The following is a 17,989-nucleotide window of genomic DNA, read 5'->3' on the forward strand; positions in this document are numbered from 1 at the left end:
TAAAAGTAGCTTGGATCATGCATATATTTAATAGTAAAACGGTCATTAACAATAAAAATTAGAAAATTTGGTGAGACCTCAGTGCTGTGAAAGAAAATGAGACAAGTAAAAAAGACAGCAAGTGTCCCAGGAGGTGATGCCAGGAGTCAGCAGAGGCAAACTGGGCTGACAGTTACAGAGTCTACGGAACGGGTAAAAACGTCCCTATGTATCTGAGTCTTGGAAGCAGGCATTCTTACTGTAGACTGCACAGAATGGAGGCAGTTACAGTGAGGCAGGACAGAAGAGCAATGAGAAATCAGGATAAGGAGATGGGGAAACCAGGATACAATTACATAGAGATGACTCTAAGGCCTTTTGTTTCTTCTAAACTCTTAAGTTTTAAAGCATGTCACTTAATTCCAGATGGTGAGTTGCAGAGTACAGTAAGGGAACGGTGGGATGGACTGGGATGACAGGTGCCTGCTCTCAGAGAGCTTACAGCCTATGTGAGACAGATGCTTCCCCCTCACCCACCCTGGGTTCACTACAAAACATTTATAACGTGAAACACATACAAATAAATATACATATGGATAACGTAGGAATGCTAAGAAGTACTGTGTTAACAACTTCGTAGGGCTCCCTAGGTCAGTCAGTGAGGGTTTCCTAAAGGAAAAGAGTGTCAGTATGATGGTAGTGGAGGGTCAGAGGGTAGAGTTTGTGCAAAGGTACAGAAGTTGGGATAAATATGTCATTTCAGTAACCAATTAGCTTGATTAGAGGAAATATCTAACAGAGCTGGTTAGAGAGAATAAACAGCCACCTGGGAGTCTGAAGCCTCAGGATCCCAAGTTCAAAGCCAGCCTCAGCAACCTGTCTGTAAACAAAAAGTGTAAGTAAGAGAAGGCTCCTGAGGGCACAGCTCAGGTTCAGCACTTCCTAAGCATGTTTAAGAACCTAGCTTAATCTCCAGGGCATGTGCACGGGCTCGCATGTGTGCCTGTGTGTGTGTGTGTGTGTGTGTGTGTGTGTGTAACAGTAGAGAGAGCAATTCGGTAAAAGAAAATGTAATGCTAGAACTGGTCCTTTAAGCAAAATGAACAACTTATGTTTTCTTAGGTAAGGGTGTGTGGCGACAGGTCCGGTACCCACTCCACTGCTTTCTACGTTCTGTAGTTAAGGAAAAGAACTAGCAATGAAAAAGGCCAGCAAGCCTTGCCTAAGCATGGCACTCTAGAGATGTGGGGCCCATGTGCGGGGATCCTAAGGAATGATGCTCAAGGTTGTACACACATAATAAATAAAAAGGAGCTGGCAACGAGACAGTGCAGAGGCACTCAGCTTCTATAGGAACTCTTATCATATGACACACAGGTTTCCAAGGCAAGGAAATACACGCAATGAAATCACTATGTATAGATCTATCACCCAAAGGCTACTCAGACCCTTAATTCTAAATGTTATATCAGAATATCCTTCACCTTAGCAACTAAAAATTGGGTGAGGAACAGACACATGTATTTATTCCTTTCTCTCTTTTCTTTTTGGCTTTTTTAGACAGATGGCCTAGGGAAACTTATGTAGCCCAGACTGACTCCAAAACTCCTGGCAATCCTTTTGCCAAAAGTCCTGAGTGCTGAAATTATGGGTATGTGCCATAACACCTAGCAAATAGATGTTGACAGCAAGTTGTTTGCCTTTTAGCTACTGTGACAATCAACTTTGATTCTAACATTTTAGAAACTAGAGGGTGAAAGAGCCATAATCTACGCGGAATGCTCATGTCCCTAAAGGAGGACAGGTCGGAAAGGGCCCAATTTTCTCCTCATGTTTTAAGTGGAAGGGTGAAACATCGCACACTGAAAAGAGGCTGCTCTCAGCCTAAGCAACGAGGATCTCCTTCGTGGCGCTGGCTGACCTGAAGCTGCTCCCCGAGAGGAAAGAGAAAGCGCTCACTCAGGCCCGGTGTTCAGCAGCAGCCAGAGTCAGGCCCTATGTCAGAAACGTTCTGCTGAGGGGAGCACGGTCCTACTGAGGAGGTAATTGACTGCTGGGGCCCAATCTTGATGCCATTTGCCTGTAAAGGAGAAAGGCAGCAATTCCTGCATCAGAGCTGAAGAGAATTCGAAGGAAGGACAGAGATACAGGAGAACCCTTTAGTTAAATTCTAAGAATTGTGTCCTCTAGACAAACTGTTGAAAGAGTGAGATGACTGGTTATGAGGAGAGCCAGTTGGTGAGGGTGGAGTTGGCTTGTTTCAAGATGCACACAGATTTCATAGCTGTCTACAGAATTCAGGTGTGACGGAGGGGGCGCTCAGCAGGGGAAATACTTGCCATATAAGCATGACGACCACAATTAGATCCCTAGAAACCAGACAGAAGCCAGACGGGCATAGCAGCTCACCTACAATCCCAGTCCTTAGAAGCAAAGATACAGGGAGTCCCCAGAGCAAACCTGCCTCAGTGTGTAAGGTGAACAGCAATGAAAAGACACCTGTTGCCTCCAGATGAACACCCACATTTTTCCCAACACATATGTAAACATGCATATATATACATGCTCATCACATACAATATACATAAGAAAAAAATTCTTTTTTTAAAAGAGTAAGCAAAGCAAAAGAGTAGAAGTGGCAAACAAATTAGCATATGATTCTTTGTTTTGTCTCAGAATTTTCCCTCCTAAGAAATGAAAAATCCTCTCTCTCTCTCCAATAGTAAAAAACTGAGGTCAAGGAGAAAAACGCTCATATTATGTACGTCTGTAAATCACTGGCATATCTCTCTCAACAATATGTATGGGGTTCAGACTGAGAGTAAACAGAATGTAATGTGGGGTCTTAGATACCTGCACCTAAAAACCACCTGTGATCAGTGTGACATCAGGCAGGAACGCTGACATTCTAGAGAGCATCTATCAAGATAGCTGCCGGTTCTAACCCCAAACTTTTCTCACCTCATTGTGGACATCAAATAAACCTTGCTGGATCTTCCTATATATTTCTTTGGCTGTATTAATGTAGGCCTGGAGGAGACAGAAATCTTTTATCAGCCTTAAATTACATAGAGAGATGATATTTTTTTTAAAGATTTATTACTATAGATTAAATACACTGTTGACTGTTGCTGTCTACAGACACACCAGAAGAAGGCATCAGATTTCATTACAGTTGGTTGTGAGCCACCATGTGGTTGCTGGGAGTTGAACTCAGGACCACAGAAGAGCAGTCAGTGCTCTTACCTGCTGAGCCATCTCGCCAGTCCAAAATACAAATATTTTTAATTGGATTCCTAAGGTGAATTAAGAATCTGGATGTGGTAGTCCCAATCCTGTGACCTCAACACTGAGGAGGCAGAGGTAAGGAGATCACAGGCCTGAGGCTAGTCTGGTCTACACAGTGAATTCCAGACCAGCCAGGGCTACCCAGAAACACTCTATCTCAAACTGACTAAATAAAACCTGAGAATAATTAATAAACAGTAGAAGGGAGTAATACAGAGAATTCCAGCTAGAAATGGTGGTGGAACATGCCTTTAATCCCAGCACTAGGGAGGTAGAGGCAAGTGGCTCTCTGAGTTCAAGACCAGCCTGATCTACATAGCAAGGTCTAGGCCAACCAAGGTTACAGAGTAAAATCCATAATAAAAACAACAACAGCAACAACAACAAAACCCAACCCAAAAAAGATAATCTCAGCCAGGTGGTGGTGGTCTACCCCTTTAACCTCAGTACAGGGGAGGTAGAGGCAGGTGGATCTCTGAGTTCAAGGGCAGTCTGGTCTACAGAGTTGAGTTCCAGGACAATCAGGGCTACACAGAGAAACCCTGTGTCAACGGCCCCTCCCCATGCCCCCCACAAAGTTATTTCCACAAATGTACTTATAAAAGCTATTGAATAGATATGGTGATGCATACCTGTCATCCCAATACTCCAGGGACTAAAGCAGGAGTATTGCAAGTTTGAGGCCAGCTTGCCCTACACAGCAAGTTCTGGGGTCGACTGAGCTACAGAGCATAACCATATCTGAAGAAACAAACCCACCACCACAATAAAACACATTGAGTACAGTTAGAAAGAGGTGATCCTATGGTTACAGAGACTGATATTTCTAGGTCATTGTTAGCAACCATGCAAATAAAACAAATACACGCAGCTGGACAATGCAGTCAACAGCTGGTATCACACTGAGGATAGTTTTTGTCAGATTCCCAAGTAAAGTGATTTGTAAATAACAGTGGGGTCTAATCCATATATACCAATTAATTTTATCCAAGGCAAAGGTAAAACCTTGGAATTAGGGTGAAAGAGAATGGGACAATTCCCTTAGGAGGATCACTCTGACCTCAATGCATTCTTGGTTACCCACGTCCCATGGAGAACTGGGTTCTAAAGAGCAGGACAGGAACAGCGTCACCTCTGAGACACTCCCCACTTCTGTAACAATACCTCTTCAACATTGCAGGCTGTCTTGGCTGATGTTTCCATGAATATAAGGCCGTGCTCACGAGCAAAGGCCTCTCCTTCCTCTCTCTTCACATCCCTTCGAGATTCTAGATCACTGTAAGAGATTAATGAGGGAGGAAACTTTAAAGGTTCAAGAGAAGGCAGTAACCATAGTTCTAAAAGGACCCCACAGCAGTTTAAAACCGCCAGTTGGTCCTTGAAATGTGTAGACCCTACGTGACACTCTCTTGTCCTAGTCTTTTAGCTGGATATGGCAAGCTTAGTGGAGATCCACGGGAGACCTGCACTCTGCAGAGAAGCAGAGGAGCGGATGGAGCGGTGGTGGTGGGGACTGAGAGCTCTACAGAGGGGACACTGGGGAGAAGCTATAATACAGAAGAGAATTTACAAAAACAAAACAAAACAAAGCGGTGAAAACCATAAGATTTACCTGCCCTTTCTTTTCTTTTAAGACTTATTTATTAGCCGGGAAGTGGTGGCGCACACCTTTAATCCCAGCACTTGGGAGGCAGAGGCAGGCAGATTTCTGAGTTCGATGCCAGCCTGGTCTACAGAGTGAGTTCCAGGACAGCCAGGGCTATACAGAGAAACCCTGTCTCGAAAAACCAAAACCAAAAAAAAAATATTTATTTAATATATATGAGTACACTGTCGATCTCTTCAGACACACCAGAAGAGGACATCAGATCCCATTACAGATGGTTGTGAGCTACCATGTGGTTGTTGGAAACTGAACTCAGGACCTCTGGAAGACCAGCCAGTGCATTTAGCCACTAAACCATCTCTCCAGCTCCCTGGCTTTTATTTTCAAATGGGATTTTTGTGTTTTGTTTTGTTATGTATGTATTTCTTTCTCTCTTTCTCTCTCTCCCTCCCTCCCTCCACACATGCATGTCATCTGTGTCATGGCGTACATGTGGAGATCATAGGACAACCCTCGGCAGCCAGTTCTCTGCTTTTACCATACAGGGCTAAGGGACTGAATTCAGGTTGTCATGATTGGTGGCAGGCCCCTCTTCTCACCAAACCATCTCACTGACCCTGACAGGGTTTTGATATATAGGGCAATCTGGCTTAGAACTCACTATATAAGCCAGGCTAGTCTCAAACTTGTGAACCTCCTGCCTCTGCCCCAGAGTGCAGATATGTACCACTGCATTAAATCGAAGCCAGGACTTTCTTTTGTCCTATAAATACATTTTTTTTTCTGAAAACTAGAACTACAAAGTGTTGCCAAAACTGTAAAGTGGAGCCCTTGTGAACTGCTGGGAGGAGCCCAGCAATGGTCCTTATTGTTGCAGTGCAAAACATTGCAGTGGTTCCTCAAAAATGAAACACACAGTGTTCACGTGATCCGGTAACCCGGCTGCTGGTGTAGCCAAAGGAACTCGAAGGCAAGAACGGAACAGACATAGCTTCGTTCCCATGTTCATGACAATATCAGTCACAGTAGCTACAAACTGGCAGCAGCCGAGCGTCCACATAGAGAGAGGAATGAAATGTGGCAACAGTGCACACCACAATCCTGAAAAGGCAAGTCTTAAAACATGCTGCAACATGGACACGCTCTGAGACACGGTGCCAGATAAAGGAAGCCCTCATAACAGCACAAGTGCCACGCAACTCTGCTCACATGAGGGATTTATAAGGAAAGTATGTAAGGGCTGGAATGTGGCGGTGCACTCCTGTAACCCAGTGCTTTAGTGAGGCTGGGTGGGGAGACCGAGGCCAGCCTAAGCTACACAAGGCCCTGTTCCAAAAACAATAACAGCAAGAAAAAGAGAGAGAGAGAGAGAGAGAGAGAGAAGCTGAGAAAGACCCTGAGGGCAGGATAGAGGACAGAATTCAATGGTTCTAAAGTCTGAGGAAATGAAAAGTTGTTAAGATGGATAATGGTGAGGTTTGCAGATCCATTCTGTTTAGGCCTACAGAATACTCTAGGAAGTATTTAAAATTGTAAATTTTATATATATCTTACCACACTAACATTTTCTTGATATATTAAGAAAGTGGGTGTCAAGAAATTCAATGTTGCCGGGCAGTGGGGGTGCACGCCTTTAATCCCAGCACTTGGGAGGCAGAGGCAGGCAGATTTTTGAGATTGAGGCCAGCCTGGTCTACAGAGTTCCAGGACAGCCAGGGCTACACAGAGAAATCCTGTCTCGAAAAAAGAAAAAAAAAAAGAAAAAGAAATTCATTGTCAATTAGATGGCACATGTCTACAATTCCAACCTTTGAGAGGTAGAGACAGGAGGATGGCAGCATGTTCTAGGCTAGTCTGGCCTACAAAGTGAGTTCCAGGCCCTCCAAGGCTACTTCGGAGAGACCTGGTCTCCAAAACAAAACAAACCAGAACAGAACGAATAGAAACTCAGTGTGTACAGAGGAAGTTCGCTGCCACCTGGTAAGCAGCCTTTATAAAGACAGACTTTACCTCTTATTCCCGATCAGCATTATAACCATGTTGGAGCTGGAGTGCTGGCGGGCGTCCTCTAACCATGAGGTCAGGTGGTTGAAGGTTTCGCGTCTGCAGCACAACAATTTAGAATGCTCGTCAGGAGCCAGGTTCAAAAGGCCACAGTTGCTCCAAATGCATGAGAAAGGGCAGTTACATGTGTGCAAAAAAAGCAGCTGCCCTACTCCATGTCCCTGGCAGAGGACAGCTTCAGGGAAGTCGGGCAAGAACCCTCCCACGTGCCAGCCAGCTCACCTCGTGATGTCATACACCAGCAGGGCTCCAGCTGCTCCCCTGTAGTAGGAACGGGTGATAGAACGGAAGGACTCTTGCCCAGCCTTTACCATCAACATGGCAACAAAAAATCCCAGTAAAACTAGGTTATTTCCAGAGAAGTGACTTGCTCACATGCCACCCTAAAACAAAGAATTTAACTAAAGAAAGAACTTGTGCTAGAATTAAAAAAATCATCATCATCACCACCACCACCACCACCACCACCATCATCTAAGGAAAAGAAAGTGCCTGTCCAGGGAGGAGCACAGGTCCTTTCAGTAAGAACGTGACTGAGAGTTCACGTGGGTCAATGACTACTTCTCAGGAGATTGTGCGTCAGACTGTTAGAACTTCATGAACCTTGGGTCCCAGACACCCAAGGCCAATAACATGATACCAACAACCTTCATACACATTTATCTCCCAATACCCCTAAAATGGGAAACACGGCTGGAAACGTATCCCCAAATATGATACCAAATACACTACATTATTTTTTCTATTCTTATTTATCTGTAAAAAAAACAAGAAAATAATTTCAGAATGCCAATACCCTATCCAATGGAAGGTGCATTCCAATACACCAATGTGGAAAACCAGATAGAAGCAAGCTTATGCTGAGTAACCCCTGGCATTTCTCTGGTAACAGCAAGAATATCTGGATATTCCTTGCTGAAATCCTATGGTGGGAAGTAAAAATAAGGAATAGTAAAAAATAGAATAGGAAATTCTAGCCCAGGACCTAGAGTGTTCTCCTTAAAAGAATCTTGTTCAGCCAGGTGGTGGTGGTGCACACCTTTAATCCCAGCACTCAGGAGGCAGAGGCAGGCCGATCTCTATGAGTTTGAGGCCAGGTTGCTGTACAGAGTGAGTTCCAAGACAGCCAGGACTACACAGTGAAACTTGTCTTGAAAATCCAAAAGAAGGGGGCTGGTGAGATGGCTCAGTGGGAAAGAGCACCCGACTGCTCTTCCGAAGGTCAGGAGTTCAAATCCCAGCAACCACATGGTGGCTCACAACCGTCCGTAAAGAGATCTGACTCCTTCTTCTGGAGTGTCTGAAGACAGCTACAGTGTACTTACATATAATAAATAAATAAATCTAAAAAAAAAAAAAAAAAAGAAAGAAAATCCAAAAGAAGAAAAAGAAAAAAAAAGAAAGAAGAAATTTGTTCACAATCTTATCTCATTTCTGATGAAACCAAAATATTGCTTTATGTATAACTGAGCAATTAATTCCCCCATACACTAGATTCATTCTTTCTTTCTTTCTTTCTTTCTTTCTTTCTTTCTTTCTTTCTTTCTTTCTTTCTTTCTTTCTCTTTCTCTCTTTCTCTCTTTCTCTCTTTCTCTCTTTCTCTCTTTCTCTCTTTCTCTCTTTCTCTCTTTCTCTCTTTCTCTCTTTCTCTCTTTCTCTCTTTCTTTCTTTCTTTCTTTCTTTCTCTCTTTTTAAAGATTTTTTTTTTAATTTATATAATACATTGTAGCTATCTTCATACACACCAGAAGAGGGCATCAGATCCCATTACAGAAGGTCATGAGCCACCATGTGTTTGCTGGGATTTGAACTCAGGACCTCTGGATGAGCAATCAGTGCTCTTAACCGCTGAGCCATCTTTCTAGCCTCTACTTTTGTTTTCTTAACATAATAGTTCCTTTATTTTATTTTTGTTTAATGGAACCCCGGGTGTTAAATAAAAACACTGGGCTGATAAGATGGCTCAGGTGTTATGAGTGCTTATTGCTCTACCAGAGGATGGACGATCAAACTAGTACCTACACTGGGCACTTCACAAATGCATGTAACTCCAGGTCCATGGGATCCAATGCACTTTTGTGGCCTATGTGGGCACCTCACACACACACACACACACACACACACACACACACACACACACACCCACGGTCACAGCCTGGTGTGCTGGTGCCAGCTTCTACCACTAGTACTCATCTAGCATCCTGGTACACAGGACACTGAAGCCAAAGAACTCCAAGTTTGACACCAGCCTGGGCTACAGAGGAAGACCCTGTCTGAAAACAAAACAAAACAAAACAAAACAAAACAAAACAAAACAAAACAAAACAAAACAGAAAGCCACAAAATACTTTGTGTGTTTAATCATCCTGTTAGAAAAGTTTTCACATTTTTGGAGTAATTTCTTCTCATAAAACCCAGGAAACGAAAGTCATCCTTACTCTATAACCAGGAAAACTACAATAGCCACATGGGAACATAAATGGGTTTTTATAGTATACCACCAACTGGTAAGAGCGCTGACACTACAGTAACATCACAATGCTTGTTTGAATTTTATCTCATGCGCATGAGTGTTTTGCCTGCATGCTTGATGAACACCATGTGTATGTCTGGTACCTATGGCACTCAGAAGGTAGCACCGGATCCCCTGGAACTGAAGAAATGGATGGTCATGAACCACCATTTGGGTCCTGGGGAATCAAACTCAGGTCCTCCGTAAGAGGAACAAGTGCTCATAAGCACCGAGCCATCTCTCCAGCCTCTACAATTACACTTTAAACAAATTTTTTTTTTTCCCTAGCAGTGGATCATGAACCATAATAGACAATCACATATATCGTCTCATTTAATTCTCTTAGTGGCCCTAAAGTAGACTAATATTATTCTCCTTCAAAAATGGAAAAATTAAAAAGCTTAAAGGGGCAAGTTCAATAACTGACCAAAAAGCACACAACAGAGCTGTAACGTAAATGCAGGGCCTTAGTGCTTCATAGCACAGAAACATCTAAACTGGGATATAAATGTGACTAACTTACAGTGACTTTATCTCCCCCATCCCCACTCCCACCCCCACATACCTCTGTTGGCATCATACAGCTCCTTAGCCTGTTAGGATCCTGATAGTTCTACAATTACTAGAAAATCATGGAAATTTCTAAAAATTAGTAATTCTGGTAATTCTAGAAACATGTTTAAGGTTTGAAAAGCACCTTTGTCCACTAAGAACTCTGAAGAACTTTATATCTGCTCTGTCATAGCATACCCCAGCTCTTCTGAGGTCCTGATTCTGCTTTTATTTCTTACTATTTGATCTTTTCTGCTCTACTCTAACATCTCCTCCATCCTCCTTATGGGGTGAGATGGCACACACTGGTATCCCAGTACTTAAGCTGAGACAGAAAGGACACTGCCTAACCAGCCTAAGCTACACAGTGAAATAGTTCCCAAAAAAATTGAAGCAAGGGTGGGAAGTCGAGGGGGGGTGGTTATAACATACAGAAAGACAGACATAAGATGGCTTCCAGCTGACAACCAGGAAACTTCTTAACATCAAATCTCTATTGTTACAGGGTATTTGACCACCTTATGAACTGAAAGAAATTGTGTTGTTTACTGGAAAAACCTGTTTTTAGTTGTGGTGTGGCTCAGCCTTAGCACACACCTTTAATCCAAGAGCTTTCTGTGTGAATATTGTGAACAAGATTTAAACAGTTGACAGGGAGTGAACAAAGGATTATTAAGAAATAACCACAGAGAGTAAGAGGGAGTCGGGGACAAAGAGCAAGATGCACAGGAAGTGGAAAGGAGGGACATTCAGTTTGAAGAAAGTTTTTTGACAGAGGGCCCTGGGCTGAGGAGAAGGTCACCTGGACGTTTCCCCTGCCTCTCTGATCTAAGCAGGTTTTCACCCTGAGCTCTTCGATGGTAAAAGCACAACACTGAGATTTTGTTTAAAAGCACCCTACGTTTTCCTGTCAGCAATGTTCATGAGCACTTTGGAGCCAGTGTGCTGGCTGGAAAAACTGTCTAGTTCAACTTAAGTGGGGTCGTATCAATCTCAAGCATCCTTGTCCTTGGTCAGCTAAAAAAAAAAAAAAAATGTCTAAAGCAGCAAATAGCTAACATGGAGTTTTCTTGTTTGGTTTCATTTTGTGTAATTCTGTAGCCTCGAGATGAAGCTCAGGCCAGCCTTGAATTCACATTGCTCCTCCCTCTGCCTTTTAAGCACTGGCCTATGGGCTGTTTGAATGAGAATTCCCCCCCCCCCTCCAGGCTCATTTGTTTGAACGCCCCAGTTAGTAGGACGGTTTGGGAAGGTCTAGGGGTATGGCCTTGATGGAGGAAATGTGTCACTAGGGCTTTGATGTTTTGGCCTGCAGATCAAGATGTAAAGCTCTCAGCTCCAGCTCCAGTGTCATGTTGGTCTGCTTCCTGCCATGATATGATCACTGAATAACCCCCCAAACTGTAAGGAAGCCCCTAATTAAGTTTCTTTCATAAGAGTTGTCTTAGTCCTAATGTCTTCTCATACAACAGACAATCACTAAGACATGGGAGTAGGAAAGCCACCACACCAAGTTGAACATGGAACTTCAATGAAGCTTTGTAATTTCTCCCAAGTGAGAGTAAGATATACAGTTTGAAATATCAGCTATAAGTCAGATACTGGTTTTGTTGTTGGTCTTTTGTAGGTGATGGGTTTTTTGCTTAGTTTTTTTTTGGGGGGGGCGGGGGGTACAGAGGTATTTTGTTTTTGTTTTTTTGAGAAACCTCTCACTGTTTTGACTGGCTTAGAAATCTATGTAGACCAGGCTGACCCTGAACTTGCAGGGACCCACCTGAGCGCTGGGATGGCATGCATTCCCTTACCAGGCTTGCCTTACAGTTCTTAAGGATCCTATCCACAGGCTCATACAGCCGCGTCTCTAAACTTTCTTCGTGATCCCACCATTGCTCATGTCAGCACTTAAGCACAAAAAGAAAAAGCCACCAACATGGCCATGAAATATCACACACAAAAGCAATATATTGAGATTAGGCAAAGCTTCACCACCAAACTTCATTGATTAAAATTTACAACACAGGAGCCGGGCGTGGTGGCGCACGCCTTTAATCCCAGCACTCGGGAGGCAGAGGCAGGTGGATCTCTGAGTTCGAGGTCAGCCTGATCTACAAAGTGAGTTCCAGGACAGCCAGGGCTATACAGAGAAACCCTGTCTCGGGAAAACAAAACAAAACAAAACAAATTTATAACACAGGCAACTTTTACCTTCAGTTCTCATCTCTGGGCAAATAGTCCACAGAAATTCTCAAACATTTGCAAAAAATTGTAATAAATTAGAATGTTTAAAGAAGCTGTACAATGGTTGAAAACTAAAAACAAAACTAATGTCCATCAATGCAATGGAGGCCGGCTAAAATAAATACATGGTACGAACATTCCGTGACTATGCGGTTGTTAAAACGAGTGAGTCAGATCTGTATTATACTGATAGAAAACGTCTCCAAAATATCAAAACTACTATATAAACAACACAGCTATGTCGACTCTTGTCACAATTCTATACATATTAATATTAATGAAGACAAAAATCTTGGGCTGGCAAGATGTCTCGGTAAGCAAAGAACTTGTCATGCAAACCTGACAACCTGAGCTTGGTCCTCGGGAACCTTTCTTTAAAAGATGGAAAGAGAACCACTGCACAAAACTGACTTCCACTTGCACCAGGTCACATGCACTTACTGTCAAGCACACAGGCAATACATACATTATTTAAATTAACAACAACAACAACAAAAACCTCTACCATTAACTTGCATCTGTCTGTCTACATATCTACCCATCTACCTACCTATCTACCTACCTACCTATCTATCCATCTATATCTACCTATTTATTTATTCATTTTATTTAATTTAGACGGGTCTTTCTTACTCTGTAGCCTGGCTGGCCTGGAACTCACTTTGTAGGCTAGTCTGGTCTACAAAAAAAAAATAACACACAGATATCTGCCTGCCTCTGCCTCCCCAGCTCTGGGATTAAAGGCGTGCGCCACCACTCCTGGCTGACACATTCTATTCTTTAGGGATTTCAGTGCACAGAAGTCTGAAAGAATACACCCTGAATCATTAACAGTGGGGTCTTCTGGCAGAACAGCAACAGTGTGACACAGAAAAGGGCCTTATGTAAGAGGACGGTCACCTTTGGCTACATAAACTTTTATAAGTTTTTATTTTTTACTGTATTAGTTGAGTCTTTTTTAGTTTGCTATGTTTTTTCAAGACTGGGTTTCTCTGTATAGCATGGGCTGTCCTGGAACTCACTTTGTAGACCAGGCTGGTCTTAAACATCCTCCACCTGAGAGTCAAATCATTTCAAATAAAAAAGGTATGATGCTTTGTTTTTGACCTGAATATCTCAGTATGTATTCCCTCTTGGCTTCACCTTTCTTGGGCTCCTTGCCTCATCCTACAGTTTTTGTTTTTTTCTTCTTTTTTGGTGTTTTTGAAACAGGGTTTCTCTGTGTAGTCCTGGCTGTCCTGGAACTCACAGACCAGGCTGGCCTCCAACTCAGAAATCTGCCTGCCTCTGCCTCCCGAGTGCTGGGATTAAAGGCATGCACCACCACGCCCGGCTCATCCTATAGTTTTAAAACTACAGGTGTCTAGCATTCCACAAGGCTGCATTAGCTTTTACTGTTATAACTGGGCCTCAGTCTGGTACTAAATTGTTTTGCCCTCTCTTACCGTATCCCAGATTTGCAGTTTGATTTGTTTTCCATCGATGTTGACCATACGTGCTCCAAACTCCACACCTGTCAGTGAAAGACAAGAGAACGAACATGACTGTAATGAACACATACATGTCCATCTAGAGCCACATACTTTTCCCCAGTGTTATAATGATGAGTCCTTTGTCATCACTCACTGACATTCAGCCCGACAGTGGTTATTGCTCCAATTGAATTTGTGTTCCTTTTAGTTTCTTTTCTAGAATTAAAAACCCACTGACTGGACATGTAGCTCACTTGATACAGGACTTGCCTAGAAGCTCTGGAGTCAATCCCCAGATCCACATAAAACTGGACACAGGACTAGAGAGATGGCTCAGCACTAAAGCAAAGCATGTATGTGCTTCTTGGACTGGAATTGGGTATCAACACCCTCATCTGATAGTTCATAACTGCCTGTAACCCCAACTTCAAGGACTCCAATACCCTGTTCTGGGCCCTATGGGCATCTGCACACTCATGCACGTGCACATCCACATGCATGCCCCAGAACCCCTTAACTGAGCATGGCAGTGATCTAATCCCAGGCCTCATGAGGTAAAGGCAGTAGGAGCCCTAGGATAAGAAGTTCAAGGTCATCATGACTTACAGAGCAAGTTCAGGGTTGGCCTGAGATTACCCTACAGCTACAGGTATAACTCAGCGATAGTGTAACTACTTAGAACATAACTCACTAGGTTTAATCCCTTTCACCAAAAAGAAACAAGTGGATTCTAAGTGATAATGACTTAAGAATAACTCAGATGTAGAAAAGGGAACAAAGCTCATTCAGATAAAATAAATACAAGTAGTCTCACTGTTTTGATTTTACAGTCTGGATGACACTTGCTATATTAAGACCATAGGGGGCTGGGGGCTGGAGATATGGTCAGTGGTTGAGAGCACTTGGTCTTGGAGCAGAACAGAGTTTGGTTCCCAACACCCTTGTCCAGTGGCTCACAACTACCTGTAACTCCTGCTGCAGAGGGGTCAATGATCTCTAGCCCTTATAGGCACCTGTACACACATGTGCAAATACAAACACACATATATACAAAAAAATTTTTTTTAAGATCTGAGGGGGAAAAACCCACGTATGTGTTACCAGAGTTAGTTCTTTCCCTAGATCTGGTTTTATAAATTCTAGTAATAAACTAAGTTTGATTTATTATATAACCAGTTGATTTGTTTTAAGGCCTTATAATGACAGAGACTCTATCTAGATCTTCTTAAGAATTAGCCTTAAGAAAAGTGGCACTGCAGTTACTGTAATGATTTGCAAATAACATCTGAAGAATGTGTACCCGCTACAAAGCAAGTTCTAGGACAGCCAGGGCTATACAGAAAAACTCTTGTCTCAAAAAAAAAAAAAAAAGCCACTACAGGAAAGTTTTTCATAAAATAAACTACAAAGCTACAATTCATAGAAAAAAATTTCTAGAAAATGAACATAACAATTCTGGGACAAATAAAACTAAAAGAGATGAATAAATGCTTAGGAATGTTAGCTTACACTGAAATCTGACTAGGTAATATTTAATTCTACAATTGTTTTCAAAGAACTTCTTTGTTTGCTGGTTTGGTTGGTTGGTTTTGGTTTTTCAAGACAGGGTTTCTCTGTTTAGCCCTGGCTGTCCTGGAACTCACTCTGTAGACCTGGCTGGCCTTGAACTCAGAAATCCACCTGCCTCTGCCTCCCGAGTGCTGGGATTAAAGGCGTGCGCCACCACTGTCAGGCTCAAAGAACTTCTGAACTATTTGAAAGTTAAGTGTTTTGCCTGCATGTTAAGTATGTGTGACGTATGTGGCTGGTACCTGTGGAGGCCAGAAGAACCCAAAGGATCCCCTGGAACTTGAGTGACAGAGGATGATGGGTGCTGGGAATTGAACCCTTGTTCTTGGGAGAGCAGTCGGTGCTCTTAACTGCTGAGTCAGCTCTCCAGCCCATTGATAGCATTTCGCGACAGTGTCTCAGAGTACTGACTAGTTCTGTGTATGAAGCAGCACTTCTTAAACTGCAATTCTAAAACTGTTTTCATTGGCAATTAAAGAAGCTGCCTAAGGAACAGGTCTTCAAGGACAAAATACCTTCAATCACCAATAATTTCCAGAGTACATTGGTAATAGCCTCTCTTAAAGCAGTATGGAAACTGACGAACTGATAGAGCTTTTGACACTTTTCTATTTCTAGGCAAAATTCATCTCTTTCAAGGACAATATTTCAAAAAAACAAAAACCCCACTGCATCATAAGCAGACAATTCATCCCCTTTTCTATTTTCAAAATAGTATTTTGTACATAGCATGAGGAATTCATACTCTATATAAATATTTTTACTTTAAGGTGCTATATGAAATACCTGTTCTGAATACCTATTACCTCAACAAAAATCAAAAAGATATTTTTTTGGAAAAAAAAAATCACTGTCAACTTTTTTTTTCTCTCAGAACAATAAGAATGTAATTTCAATGAGTAAGAAACTAAAAAACAGGCTGAGTATAGTGGTGCATATCTAATCCCAGCATTTAGGACGATCAAGTCAAAATCATGGTCAGGTTACCCAGGAAGCTTAAAGCCAGTCTCGGCGCAAAAACAAACTTATTACGAAAGTCCGTGAGGCTGGGAGTGGTGGCGCACGCCTTTAATCCCAGCACTTGGGAGGCAGAGGCAGGCGGATTTCTGATTTTTGAAGCCAGCCTGTCCTACAGAGTGAGTTCCAGGACAGCCAGGGCCACACAGAGAGAAACCCTGTCCCGAGGGGGTGGGGGGGGGAGAGTCTAATGCAGGAGGATCTCTGGGAGTTTGTGTCCAGTGTGGGTTATATAATGAATCTGAGGCTATTTGCTCCTAAAAGAAGAGAAGGTGAAGAGATTAGAGGAGGTGTCTGTGCAGGAAGAACTGCAATGTCCGTACATTGGCTTTTACCTCTCCAGACTTAAAAGAATCCTATGTTGGTGTTTATGTTGAAAAACATGTGAAGCTGGTAGTTAATAACAAAATACAGATGAGATGTTTAATAAGCAGTCATGTTTCCGTGGGATTTTTCCATAAACATACAAGTTGCATTGGAAGAAAAAAAAATCCTACGGCAACTAGTATCTTACATCCATCTCTAAAGTTACCTTTCAATCATTTATCCTCCACTTACCAGCTTTTATCATTTTTCATATACCATGATTTCAGACCAAGGTAGCGAGAAGTAACTTTTTTTGGTTTTTCAAGACAGGGTTTCTCTGTGTAGCCCTGGATGTCCTGGAACTCACTTTGTAGACCAGGCTGGCCTCGAACTCTGAAATCCACCTGCCTCCCGAGTGCTGGGATTAAAGGCGCGAGCTACCACGCCCGGCCGAGAAGTAACTTTTTATTTAGAATACTGAGACTGTAACTTTCTCCTTTAGCAGTTCTGGCAGCTAGCTTTTAGCTGTTCTGGAACGAGGGGATAGCTTACCTATTGTGAGGTCGTGCACGGGCTGGAACCGCTTGTCGGTAAACTGAAGGAGGAGACATGACTTCCCCACACCTGCGAAAGAACGGTGTTCACTAGACGCACGTCACCCGGGAAGCCGCTGGCTCCCAGACAGGGAACAGGGTCTAAGGCAGGGGCAGAGCCCCGCCCCCGGGGCTCGCCCCGCCCCCTCCGCGCAACTCCGCTCACCCCGCCCCGCCCCCAAGCCGATTTTGGAGGTAGGATCCCCGCCCCAACTCCGAAGGCGGTCCGTCGGCGGGTTACCTGTGTCTCCGATGATGATGTACTTGAAGAGATAAGCGTAAGTCATGGTCCCGAGGCGTCTGTGTTCCGGGTCCTCCCGATTTCTACAGCCACTTACCTCCGACCTCTCTAGCCACTCAATCTACGGGTCTCCTTATTTGCCTCCGCTCCAGCCCTTCTAGCTCAAGCTGCGTCTCTATTGCTCTCCCCCAGAAATCTTCGCTGGATCGGCTGTACCGGACGCCGCCTCTAGGGCCACCCAGTGCTCTTCTACATGCCATTATCCCACCAAGCTCCAGGGGGCGACAGCGACCCTTCGGGCAGCTGGGATCGAGACTGGTTGCGTCCCTGACTCGGTCCAATCATCGGAGAGCGACGCTTTCTCCTTGAGGAAGTGACGCGCTCGGAACCTAGTGGGGGCGGTGGGAGCGATGCGGACGCGGAGACGCTGAGTCGCTGGTAGTGGTGCTGTGAAGATGGAGGTGGGTGCCGAGTCTTTGAGGGCTGATGAGGGTTCGCGGCCGACTAGGGGAAGCGGAAGCGGGAATGCAGGGCAGCGAGGAGCCAGGGGGG

At 43.5% G+C, this 17,989-nt stretch overlaps 2 protein-coding genes and 1 non-coding gene across 4 annotated transcripts in view; 2 read left to right on the plus strand and 1 right to left on the minus strand.

The window, feature by feature from the left end:
- Rab2b (RAB2B, member RAS oncogene family) lies at positions 1-17,637 on the minus strand. 2 transcript variants are annotated; one of them, NM_172601.3, is made up of 8 exons: positions 17,438-17,637; positions 17,156-17,227; positions 13,685-13,752; positions 7,160-7,242; positions 6,884-6,976; positions 4,432-4,543; positions 2,941-3,009; positions 1-2,059 (listed from the first exon to the last, which is right to left on the minus strand). In NM_172601.3, the coding sequence occupies exons 1-8, from the start codon at positions 17,481-17,483 to the stop codon at positions 1,952-1,954; spliced, it is 651 nt and encodes a 216-aa protein (NP_766189.1). In that variant the 5' UTR covers positions 17,484-17,637; the 3' UTR covers positions 1-1,951. The 2 variants fall into 2 exon arrangements, with proteins under 2 accessions (NP_766189.1, XP_030103952.1); XM_030248092.1 differs by having other exon boundaries at positions 7,160-7,320; positions 17,438-17,632.
- On the plus strand, positions 14,773-14,862 carry Gm23758. The gene has a single exon (XR_003951260.1). It is a non-coding gene; the product is annotated as a small nucleolar RNA SNORA72 (small nucleolar RNA).
- The window catches only part of Tox4 (TOX high mobility group box family member 4), a 16,364-nt gene continuing 15,762 nt past the window's right edge, over positions 17,388-17,989 (plus strand). The window contains exons 1-2 of the mRNA NM_023434.3: positions 17,388-17,474; positions 17,630-17,898. Coding sequence (NP_075923.2) covers positions 17,893-17,898 — 6 coding nt within the window. The 5' untranslated portion in view covers positions 17,388-17,474; positions 17,630-17,892. The remainder of the gene's footprint in view (positions 17,475-17,629; positions 17,899-17,989) is intronic.

The sequence above is a fragment of the Mus musculus genome, chromosome 14, assembly GCF_000001635.26.
Source record: "Mus musculus strain C57BL/6J chromosome 14, GRCm38.p6 C57BL/6J".
NCBI classification, from domain to species: domain Eukaryota; kingdom Metazoa; phylum Chordata; class Mammalia; order Rodentia; family Muridae; genus Mus; species Mus musculus.

Bases quoted from the DNA above. Each gene is read 5' to 3' on its own strand.
- Rab2b (NM_172601.3), bottom strand. From the start codon at position 17,483: ATGACTTACGCTTATCTCTTCAAGTACATCATCATCGGAGACACAG. The intron at 13,753-17,155 runs GTAAGCTATCCC...TTTCACTGACAG, and splicing joins CGTGCACGACCTCACAATAG to GTGTGGAGTTTGGAGCACGT. The intron at 6,977-7,159 runs GTGAGCTGGCTG...GTTGTGCTGCAG, and splicing joins CTGGTGTATGACATCACGAG to ACGCGAAACCTTCAACCACC.